This window comes from Arachis duranensis, chromosome 1 (assembly GCF_000817695.3).
Source record: "Arachis duranensis cultivar V14167 chromosome 1, aradu.V14167.gnm2.J7QH, whole genome shotgun sequence".
NCBI classification, from domain to species: domain Eukaryota; kingdom Viridiplantae; phylum Streptophyta; class Magnoliopsida; order Fabales; family Fabaceae; genus Arachis; species Arachis duranensis.
Window position 1 is genome coordinate 104524103 of NC_029772.3, and position 12974 is coordinate 104537076.

Consider the following 12974-nt stretch of genomic DNA (forward strand, 5'->3'; position numbering starts at 1 on the left):
ACTCACACACAAAATAAACATCTTGGTAAATAAATAATAATAGTTGAGAATGTTGACTCACCAAATGCCTAGTAGACAACACCTTCTGCAAAGCTTTAACATCAGCTTGAAAGTCCGAAGAAGCCATAACACATTTCTCAGCTCTGCTGCAAAATTAAAGAAAAAAGAAAACTCCAATTCGTATTCTCAAACGATATTAGCAGTTCATGTGGCTCTCATGTATAAAATAACCCACTAAATTTCAAAAAATTAAAAGAAATAATAATACTTAATCATGAATTACGAGTAATAACTAGGTTGCACATACAATTGGGAGATTTTGGAGTATTCCCGAGTGAGGATATTGTAACTAGTGGACATTCTTGTATCCGCTACGATAACACATCAATTAGAAAAAAATTAAAGATGATCAAGACAGAGCAGATGCAGTAAAGCCAAACAAAAATAAAGCTACAATGAAGCACATCAGAAACCAGTCACGTACTCAACTTCAAAGCAAAAATCTTCTATTATTTGGATATTAGCACCACATATTTTTCCTGTAATTTTTCCATTAAGACATGACAAAAATCAGATAAACCATAACAGGAATAACCTACAGTGCTACTGCAGAAAAAAATAATTAATGGCTTCGAACTTGAGCAAGAACAGGCACAAGCACTGGACTAAAAAATGCTTAAGCTGTGAAACCTTACTAGTCTAGTAATTGTTTAGAATTATTATAATTATTTTAAATGACGGTTAGAATTATTCTCTATTTTTTATTTTACATTGTTTGGGATATTAAATTAAAAAAGGCTCGAAAAATGACTCTGGTGCTTTGTTTGATTAGAAATTTTAATTAATTAACTAATTATCTAGATCAAGCTACATAACCAAAAATCCTTTCATAATCTTTATTATTAGAATAGACTTTGATTAATTATTTTATTCACTTCTTGTAATTCTTTATGTTTGAATTAATTAATTTAAACCCTTTTAGTATACGAATGAGAAAAAATAATAATAATAAATCAATAAATAGATGTGTTATTAGATACAAATTAAAACAACTTAAAATATATTTTAATAAAATTAACAACGAATAGAAATAAAATATTTAACAATATAATTATACCTGACAATATAAAATTTGAACTCTAATTATGATTCTACGACATTTCAACCAAATTTTCTAAAAAAGAAAAATATAAAGAAACATTAAAAATATATAAAATAAACATATAAATTATTATAAACATAAATATTAACTACAAACATCTAGTTAGACAAATAAAGTTTACCCAAATAGTCATTCAAAGAGAGATTAGGTATTGAGGAATCGATGATCTCTAAAATATTAAAAAAAATTACAAACATTTTGATAACTATAAAATTATTGAAAGTTGAAAAAAATAAAAAGATCATCAACTTCAAATTATATTGACCTCTTGCATTTTGATGCCTCTGTACTCGCTTTCTTTTTAAAGAATTTTTCCTATATTCTCTGACACCAGCACAATTTTGAGACGTCTTTGGTACATGTGCTAAACCAAACAACAGTTTTAAAAATAAACTTAAAGAGCTAACACTCATTTATTACATCAAAGAAAGCCATATTCTTAAGTTTTTATAAGTAATAACAAGTAAATGAATAAAGTATGACAACAAAAATTGTGAACCACACCAACAAAATATTTACATACCCATCCATATGTTTCATAACCGCCAAAAGAGAAAAAATAAATTATGATATTCAAAACCTATAACTAACCGACATGAATAGGTAGAGTAGGACAACAATAATCAAATAATAATAAGAATGGTTGCATTTCATTAATATATTAATATATATAATTACATATGGCTATCATACATATGATAAGCTAAATTTCAAAGTCTGACTACATATCATACCATGTAATCTATAGCTACAACATTGAAACAGTGTCTAATCCCTAGCAAAGCCACTATTACAAAAGAAGGAATTGATAATAAAGATCTTTGACTCGTGATTTGAGCCAATATACAAAGCAAACTCCTATATCTGACAATATTATTTGTTGGATACAATCTAAAAGGATAAAATCAAAATAGTATTCAACTAGCATGATTACATTAAGTTCTACTTGAAATCATAAGCTTTTCTAAACGTTTATACATATACTATATAACATACTTACACCTACACACAATAACTAAACTGCACAATTTAAATCAAACTTCATCAATCTTGGCAATTTTGGACCTACGGCTATTTACATCCTTAGCCACCTCATCAAATTCAACATTCAAATGCCTTTTGCCCTTGGAAGGAAGTAAGGAACAACATGATCTTCATCAATAACCTTGTCTTTATATTGGGAACATCCATCAAGAAATTGGGACAACACCTCCTATAAGATAGAAATTAATAAAATGTATACAAATCACTCAAGCAATGCAAATTCATTTAAAATCAGCAAACATATAAAGGGAAAAAAATATTACATAATAGTACCTGAGTTTTTTTCATTGGTGAGTTAAGTAAGATATTAAGTTCAGAAGAAAGTTTATCAATAACAATATCATTTTTTGGTATTTTCTCAGGTTTTTCATTTTCATCGTTAACTACAACAACAACCTTATTCCCTCCAAAAGCATTAGTCCGTTTTTCAGCCAGAAAGTCTATAAGAATTGGGGATTTACATAAAATTTCAAAAGACTCCCTAGCAATTTTATTACTTTTGATAGAAGTGCTTGATGACTCCTTTTTAATATCAATATCTCCCTTTTCATATATCACAGGCTTTTGTAATGCAGGCTCCTATTCATATAGAACCAGAGTTAAAAAAAGAAGATAAAAAGAGTACCCCACAATATAAATTAAAGAAATCACACATTTTCACAATCTTAAAATACTTATATGTATATATAACCTTTTTTGGAGTAGGCTCATCATCAACATTATAATCAGAGAGTTCAAACATGGCAATAATAGTGGGATCATCACAGACTCTCTTAATACAAAAAATGCCAAAAAATTTATCAAACACAACACTTTTGGTATCAACCTTCCGCAGCAACTTTTTTCTAATGAGCCCTTAGAAGATGGAAAGATAAGTATCCCCACATATAAGCTATTTTTAAGATAAGAGAAAAAAAATACACAATTTGATTAACACATCTCAACCAGAATAAAGAATATCGCTATAAAAAACTGAATAATCACATAAACTGAACAACACACAAAACAAAACTAAAAACATACACTTGCATCTTTTTGAACCTCAGTAAATAAGTCAGCACAGAATTTCTTAACCAAATAAAATGCTTCATGATCAAACAAAACAAAAATACCCTCACCACTATGATCTTCAAATTTATTTTGATTTTAAATCTACATAATGAAATAAAAAAAAAACACAATGATTCGAAATAAATAATAAGATGAAACATTATTCTTATAAATCAGCCATAACACAATTTAAAATCACATTTTGAAAAAAAATTATTACCTCAGAGTGATATTAGTTATATGCTTCACATAGAAGTCATAGTAGTATGCACCATTTTGAGGATGGATACCCTTTTTCACATATACAAGCAGAATACCACCAACTTGCATCTTCAACAATACCTTTGATTGTACCAAAAATGACAAAAGAACCCTTTAGGCAATGCACATTTAAAAATAATTAACAATATAAAACATAAAACAAATTTAAAAATTATTCTTTTTTTATTAATTTGTTTTAAACATAAACATAACTAACTTAATAAATGTCAACCTCATTGTTATCTTAGAGCTCTTCAATAGTGCATCTTCTAGTTAAGCTCATGAAATCATCTTCCAAGGATACTACTTTACCCTCATTGGCAATAAATAGTAGTTAGGTACCATTAACACCTTGTTCAATCATGCTAACATAAAAATTATGCAAATACATGTAAATATTACTCTAGATTGGTTGGAACTAAAGAAGAAAACAAAAAACAGTGACATAAATCATGCTAACCTCTGCCTAAAATCAACAACTTCAAGAAGATCAGGATTAAATATAATTTGAGTGGCACACATGACATTTTGGAGGCCTACTTGACCTACACAACAATACCAAAAGAGTTTAGCAAAGATCATCTGAAACAACACTTGGTTTAGCAATAACAAAATTTAAAGAAATTGAATAAAGTACCTCTAAAAAATTTGACTTTAGCAAGTTGAATGACAACAACAGGCTGCTCCACATAGTCAAATGCTAAGAAATGATTTACTTAATTAACATACTCTCCAAACAATGCACAACGTATTATAAGACTGAAAATCAGAAGATGAAGAACAATGAAATAAAAAATAACAAAAAAGTAGAATTAAAAGACAACAAAAACCACCAAAAATGACTAAATCAACACACTCTTTTGAAGATAATTCAAGCACAATCATTTTCACAATCTTTTTCTCTTTTGCATATTCTTTCTCTTCTGCCACTGAAGTTAAAAGACCTATGACATCTGTTTCAAAGAACCACAACATATTAAATATTTTCATAATTCTTTTAAACAAAATTGAATAAAAAAAAGTACAACGATATACATACCAACTAAATAATCATAATTTTAGGTCATGTTCAGCAGCTCAGAAAAAGAAAACAAGTTAAAACAAGTCTTTGGAATAACATCGTCATCAACAGGAACAACAGTGGTTCGGTGAAGAAAAACTAGTTTGAATTCATGATGAGTTGCTTTATAACTACCATGATTTAAGACAACAGTGAAGTATGTCATTATGTAAACTTGGCCTTCAAGTATATGATCCTTAAACCTATTAAAAAGTTATTTTTTAACTGTAGCTTGAATTTTTTTTAGACTGAAAATCCAACAAAAAAAATCAGAATAGTAAAATATATAACTTTAAGTTGAACACTTCAAAGTAACAAGTAGCAACAAATCTAACACAATAGCTAATAGGAGCTCACATGCTCATCAAGAAAAATCATCTCTATTGAGTTAGGAACATCATAGTTATCAAAAGAGGGTACAACCCAAACTTTTAGAACCCTGACTTTCAGCCTCTATGCCTCTCTAGGAGGATGCATCCTAGAAATCATATCATATGGAGAAGGCATTGCACCAAAAAAAAATGAAGAATCAACTTTATGTAATAGTTTAAGCTATAAACAGAAAGGATGTGGAATAAACACAGCTTAAAAGAAAATAGAAGACAGTAAAATACTTGCATTGAGTGTGGTTTCCAAACCATCTTTTTATAGAAAAATTCATGGCACAATAGTCACTTTTTTTTTAAATTCAAATTGAACATGAAATTGGAGAAAAAAACTCTTACTCCATATCCATCTCCATTCCTTAACCTATGCAGAACTCATCACATCAGAAAACTCTGACCCCAAAAAAATGAAATAAGCAATTAAACATATGAACAATTAATGGAATCGTCACCAAAATGAAGAGAGTACACAATACAAGATACAATGCATCTACATATTATTAGACCATAGCAATGACAGTAATCAACTACCCCAAATACTCATCCTACTAATAGCAATGACAGTTGGCCAATGTATTAGATTACCATATGTTTAAAACAATAACTTAATATTAATAAACTTCTATGCACATAAAATGTCACAAAGAACAAGAAAGATATTATGACCAACAGTTTTGAATTAGAAAAATACTTTAAACATCAAATTCACTTTACTTGAACAACTAATGATTTTATCATAATATAAAGGAACCACCGAAAAATAGAACTTGAGTTTATAAACCCACATTGCTCGAGAAACTCTGTCAATCACATCACCACTCATGAAATAGATTAAGTATAAATCCCATACCTTGATAATGATTCACACAACTGAACCCATAATCCATAAATATAACTAGAACTTTTATCTTTAGAACCATTATACTGGCCATAAAAATTATAAAATGCACAACCACATGCAACCAATAATTCAACAGCTATTAAAAGGAGATGCCATAATCAAATTAATATCAAATTTCAATTAATGATCTGAAAAAGATGAACCCAAAAACCCTTAAAACGGCTAGATAAATTGTCGATTCATAAATCCTAGACAATCAAATCTGAAATAATTGTGTAACACATACCAAAATTGATCACAACGAAACACAATGAAGGAAAGAAGAAGCATAAAGAGAAAAACAGTGTAGAACTAAAAGTCGCAGAAGAATGTACTTGCTTGATTGATTGGAGTATGAGAATTTGAACCTCTAGCACGAAATTCTTAAATAATACGGCCGCATGTTCACGAAAATGTTCAACCGTATCAAAGACTTACTCTGTTTATGAAAAAGCGTAACATGAATTAGAATTTCATTTGTCACATTATTTTTTCGTTAACCTAGAACATCTTAACTCACGAATGTGCATTTTTGTCACATTTTTAAATAATTTAAAAATATTTTTGTCTACAATAAAATAATTCAAATGCATTTTTAATAATTTACCCTAAAAAAGAATTTCAATGCGCTCATGAGTGAGGTGTGAAAAAAAAATAAAAAATGATTGATTTTGAATGTATGTGTACATGCATCTGAAAATCATCGGTATGACCCATTTTATTTTAGAGCATTTTACAACCATATGAAAAGTTTTTAGGCTAACTTAGTAGTTGTTATGAAAATAAAAGACAATATTGGTGATTAGTTTTTAGTGGCAGAGTGGGGTCGGTTGATAGAACATAGGTATCGACCGTTAAAAAGAACCTACCTTTGTCCAATAACTGACATCATGTAGTGTGGGCCAATTCTCAATGCTCTCCCATTCAGGTCAAGCTGATCAGGTGCCAATGGAATCTTCATCACAAGGGGAATTTTCATGCCATCAAAATCACCCTTCACACACTTCAATTATTCTTAGTTTCTCACTTAGGATTTTGCCAAGCCTTCTATGCCTTAATATTCAGCAGCTTGTATAATATATAGCTCAATAATTTCTTTAGTTTCTCTACTTATTATTATATATACCTAAATTACCTATATTAAATAATGCATTTAATATTAATATGTAACACTTTCGAAGAGCCTCAAATATTCACAAAGAGCTACGGGCTTGATGACTATCCTCTCAACGTTGGTTTAATTTCTTGTTAGAAAAATTATTCACATTGAAAGTTTTAAATTAACAGTCTAATCATATTTCAATACTCTAACCCTAAAACCCACAAAGCCCCTAACTCACAAATGTAATGTGACGATGATGATGATGATAAGGTAGTTGGCGTTTCTAAACTTATACCTCAATTGCACCAATCAATTGAAAGATTCACACACATATATACATGAGAGTTAATAATTTAATCCCCCACTAATGTAAAATTATACAAATAACAATTCTCATGTTTAAGGATGCTTTACATGAAATAAGATATGATTTATTATATAGAAAATATACATACGATAAAAGATAAAAAAGATAAAAAATACTTTATAGGGTTGATTAATTCTATTAATCTAATCTATTATATATGTTATACTAAGACCCAAACAAATAATTAAAATTAATGGTTTAATAATAAGAGGCATGTTATGCTTGTTAAGTTGCTAAGGTAAGGTGGGGGTTGAATAAATGTAATTGGTGGTGGCATTATATCATGAAGAAAATGAAATATAACCATAGAGAAGAGGTGTTGTTATTTTATGTATTTATTTGCCATCAAACAAGGTGTGAGGTTGAGCAAAAACGTGTAAAAAGACAAAATTGCCATTGTCTTTTTTCCATGTAGTAAAGGATGAAGACGTGCTGGACTCAAATTGTTGGACTTTTAGGGAGGATTGATCATGTGCCATAAATGTAAACACCACATGGTACAAAGAAGATATATGCATATTTTGTATTTTTGGGCAGAATAAGAAAAAAGAAGATCAGTGTTCTCATGTCATTGCCAATCACACCTTCAAAACGGAATGCATCCATCATGAAAATGGGATATGAATGATTTTGACAAATTCAAATGAATCAATGAATGAAACAATTAATGGTCATTACATACAGACAAAAACCATTGTATTTTTCCTCATTCAGTTAAAGTATCCCACCCTAAAATGGGGCTTCTTTTTATCATTTTTGTTTCTCCTATAATTAAATATCTCCAAAAATAATAACAAATTTTAAAATAAAGAATGTAGTCTAGTAGATATATATCTGAAAAATAGATATATCATGCAAATGAGATGAAATTTAGATAAAAAAAGAAATTATTATATCATGTTTTGAAGACCATATTCTATTTTTAATTATTATTAATATTATTTATTTAAATCTCTGTAACATAGGCCCTGCTATTCTGCTGGGAAACCTTGCAACTGGTCCTACATGTCATATTCAAATATATATATAATATATATTGGGTGTTGCGTTTGCATAATTCTCCGTTCAATATTGACAACAGACTAAGACACATCACGCTTAATCATAAGACCCTGGCAAGTTAATTTCTGAGATTTTGTTAATTGATTTAATGAAAATATTATGAACACATTTAAATCAGTTATCAAATTAACTATATAAGCAATAAATTTTTAATGTATATATTATATTTTTATATATATTGAAAGTATATGTTATATAACTCATCTTTAATGTATATTATGAACACATTAATGTATATATTATATTTTTATATATATTATATACAAGCAATAAATTTTTAATATACATCTAATATAGTATTAAGTCTGACAAATTAAGGACTAATTTGTCGCGAATCTAAACTCTATTTAAGAGTTTTTTGTTGGTCAATGAATAAATCCTTATACATGGCATAATTTAAACTTCCGAACTTACTTAAGTGGACGAGTGAGTTGACTACTTCTACTTGACTAACCCAAATTAATTTAACATAATTATTAATTTAATTTGGAATACATATAATTAAGTTGCTCTCCCTCAATCTCTCACACACTCACACTTGAGATTACAAAATTAATTAACCATATGTTAATTTGTACTTTGTAGAGCACTTTGAAAGACATTAATGTTTGAAATCTATTTTCAACACTAGCACGTAGAGAGAGACCCCATAATGGTTTAGGTGAAAATAATGTTTGAATTTATATGGTTGATAATGAATCAGTGTCATGTCAGACAAAGGGGAGAAAACAACTTCAGAACCCAGAAGAGTCCTAATTTGCAGAGAGCGCTTCATAATCATAGGCATTAGGTAAATGAAGATTTGTTATTATTAAATATTAATATGTCCATGTCAAAGTATGCGCGTGCACGTGTGTACAAGAAGAGAGATAACAAAAATTATTAGAGGTTAATTCTTACGCATTATCAATCAATCAATGATTTCTTAAAATTGACTATAAATATTGATATATTTTTACCGATTTAAAACATGTTAGTTTATAGTAATAAATGAATGAAAGACTATTCGTGTAACTGCTACACGAATATCTAGTAATTTTTAACGGGACAGAATTTGAGGAATTTTGAAGAGTAACGGTAAGTGCCGTCCCCACCTTCTACAATAAAAAAAAAATATTTATACACCAATTACTTTATGACATCGATGTAAAAATATAATTGTTACTAACTAATTGTATATTTAAATTATTTTTAATTAATAAAACAAAAAATGTATATTTAATTATTAAAAAATATTAATATGAAAAAGCTTATTATAAAAAAAATAAATTTAACTTTAATTTTGGTTATTTGTGTTTATTAAAAATTATTTTTAATTTAATTTATTAAAATATAGATGTTATAATTTAAAAAAATAAAAAATTTTACCAAACTAAGTTAGATTAACTAATCAAATATAGATAGAATTCAGAAAGGTGAAAACTCAGGTGAAGTTGATTTCACGTGAAATTGATATTTTAGAGCCGTTAGATGAAAATTTAGTTAAATCAATCAAATTATTTAACGGCTCTCAGATATCAACTTCATGTGAAGTCAACTGCACCCAAATTACACCGTTCAAAAATGAACAGAATGAAGGTCACGCCTCATACTTTTTTACTATTAGCTGGACTGTACTGATTCAATCCAGATAAGCAACACGAACAAGCTACGGTACTGAAATAATAACTTTTCATTCTCATATCTTTCTTTTTTATCATGAAAACAAAAATAACATGCTAAATCACAGAGCTTAATTTCACAAATTCAACTTTTAAGATTTACTTACATAATAACATGATGACACATTCATGTATCATGAGCACAATCTCTTTACACACGTAAATGTAAATCATAAAATCTACAGACAAATACACAAACAAACAAACAAACAAGAGTAACACAATCAAACCCTAGTAGTTAATTAAATCTTGAAATTTTCAGTAATTCCACAAACTCTCAAAGTGAGCCCTCCCTAAATCAAAATTGGACACCACGGAATTGGTTTCCACGTTCATCTCAGTAGTGAGGCCTGTTTCCTGTGACACACTGATCATTTCCCTTTCGTTCGATTCATACAACGCCCTCAGGATACTCTGATCTTGATGTTGAGTAGAGTACAAGGAACCGCCGCAAATCGGCATCCTTGGGAGAATGTTGGAAGAAACCGCATAGGCGGGAACAGAAGAGGAGGAGTTGTTGGGGAAGGAACCACCAAAGACTCCTCCTCCTCCTCCGCTTCCGCCTGCGGCTTGGTTTCTTGGAACATCAATTGGATTGGAGAAGCAGGGCACGTAAGGCGATTCGTCATGGATGGTGTCGAAAGAGGGCGAGGTCTCCGTCAAGGGAGGTAGACCGGAAGAATCCAATTCGGTTCGGAAAGTGTCGAGCCTCATGATTCCAGAGATGTGAACCTTCTTGCCAGCTGAACTCTTCCGAAACACCCTGCAAATCACCCACTCGTTCTGCCAGAAAGATTGTTAAATTCCAAGTTGGAAAAACAGAGGAAATTAAACAGTAAACAGGGTATATCGGTTTACCTTTGCGGTTTTTGGGAGGTTATGGATGGAGAATTTCCCCTCCAGCCTGAACTCGTGCATGACCCAGTTTGTTTTCTCTCCTTTTGGTGCTCTTCCTTTGTAGAAGACAAGCGTTTTCTTCATTCCGACGAGCGATTTGCCTCGAAAAATCTCCTTGTCTTTCCCGGTTGCCTTCCAGTACCCAGACTCGGTCGCCCGGTTTGTCCTCAACCCGGTCGGATACTTCCTATCCCTCACACAGAAGAAATACCATTCTTTCTCTCCCATTTTCGCTTTCCCTAAACAAATAAAAGTAAAATAATCAGAAAATTAGAGAGAGAGATAGAAGATAATGAATTGATGTTGGCGGTGTTAGTTACATGGCAAATCCCAAGGCTCGCAGCGGTTAAGGTCGACTTCGCCAATGGCTCTCGCGGCGAAGTTGGTGTCAATAACTTTCTTGTATAGGTAATGGGTTATGAGCTCTTCATCAGTTGGGTGAAACCGAAACCCCGGTGGCAAATCCATCTGCTCCTCTTCCTTCAACACCAATGATGCCACTTTTTCCATTTCATTCACTCACTCGCTCTGATCTTTCTTTCTTACTTATATTATTGTACTTTCAATATATAGAGAGAGGGGGGGAGAGGAAAGAGAGATGGAATATGGAGATGGATGTGAATAATGAGAAGGGAAAACGAAGGAGAGAAAAAGGAGGCACCTAAATACTACTGCTATCTGGGGGAAGAGAGAGAAAGAGAAACGTGGCATGTAAGGCAACTTCCTTGGTTTTTTGTTTATAAGGCTAAAGCACTCATTCCCATTCCAAATTATTTGATTTATGATGAGATGAGATAATTATTGTGTCATAATACTTTCGCTAATTTTGTTTTCTGCTCACTTGCCCAAATACCATGCATCTAATTATCACCATGCTAGTGTATGTTGATGGAGCATCACTTTGTTGTCGCACTTATGTAACTGGATACTCTTTATACTTTATCACTACAAATTTTATCACCAGACGCTTTTTTATTTATTTTTCTTTTTAATTAAACTAGGTAATTTGTTGTTATCATGTAAGTAACTTTGAATTCTTCATGATTAGTCATATGCTAATCTTGAGAAGATTCAGATTCATTGCTGTGCAGTAACATTGTAAAAATTTTTTACATTAGTGTTTATTAGTTAGGTAAAAAGAAAATGTTGGGATACCAGTTGAGATGTATTTGTAGGATTTTTTATATGTTATGGGTTAAATTACGAAATTAAACACTGAAACTTTGCATTATATATATTAGACCATTTACATATTACATTTTGTATAACACTTTACACTAGGTTGCTCTTTTCTCTTTTATTCAGTTATATATTTATATTTTTAAACGAATAATACAATAAATAAAATAGTTAAATAATCAAATACCTGTACTGATGTAATAATATATGATTAAATATTTATGCAATTTTAATTTTTAAATATACATGTATATTAAAAGAGATTTTTTTATTTAAATTAAATAAATATAGTATTTATCAAAATAAATAAACGTTGAAGAAATTATTAAAATTCATGCTAAGTCACATCTTGAGTACTGAGGGTCATTGTTCAAATGGCCACATCTCAGGTGCACTGACCCCGTGCTGTAAGGTAGTATTTGGTTGATGTCCATGTCTCATTGAGACATGGACACGGTGACACATGTCTGCTGTTTGGTTTGGTGAGACACAGATTTTTGATGGACACGGGAAGACACAGATGGACACGGAGACACTAAATTAGTGTACCTCCAATTTAATGAGACACTGAGACACAACTTGTGAGACACTACTTTTTTACTCTTTTATCTTTATTCAATTTTTAAATTTTCAAAATTTATCCTCTTATCCCTTCAAATATTTCTTTTTTTTACTTCCTCTTTTAAATTCTACAACCAAATTTATTTTTCTATTTTCTTAAAAAAATTATACATTTAATTTTTTATTTATTTGAATTTTAATTAATCTTTGATAAATTTCGGACTTTGATTTTCTATTTTTTTCCAAAAAAAATTATATATTTAATATTTAAATGATAATTTGAAATGATATTAGAAGAAAAA

General features: G+C 30.1%; 1 protein-coding gene across 1 annotated transcript; it reads right to left on the minus strand.

Annotated features, from left to right (window-relative positions):
- Positions 1 to 10110: 10110 nt before the first annotated feature.
- Positions 10111 to 11641, minus strand: LOC107468131 (NAC domain-containing protein 100). The gene is made up of 3 exons (XM_016087372.3): positions 11253 to 11641; positions 10894 to 11171; positions 10111 to 10818 (listed from the first exon to the last, which is right to left on the minus strand). Exons 1-3 carry the CDS (start codon positions 11440 to 11442, stop codon positions 10294 to 10296), a joined length of 993 nt encoding a protein of 330 aa, XP_015942858.1. The 5' UTR covers positions 11443 to 11641; the 3' UTR covers positions 10111 to 10293.
- Between the last annotated feature and the right edge of the window lie 1333 nt (positions 11642 to 12974).

Coding starts and splice junctions, on each gene's coding strand:
- LOC107468131 (XM_016087372.3), bottom strand. CDS start 11,442: ATGGAAAAAGTGGCATCATTGGTGTTGAAGGAAGAGGAGCAGATGGAT. Junction 11,172..11,252: donor CGAGCCTTGGGATTTGCCAT/GTAACTAACACC, acceptor TTATTTGTTTAG/GGAAAGCGAAAATGGGAGAG. Junction 10,819..10,893: donor ACCTCCCAAAAACCGCAAAG/GTAAACCGATAT, acceptor TCTTTCTGGCAG/AACGAGTGGGTGATTTGCAG.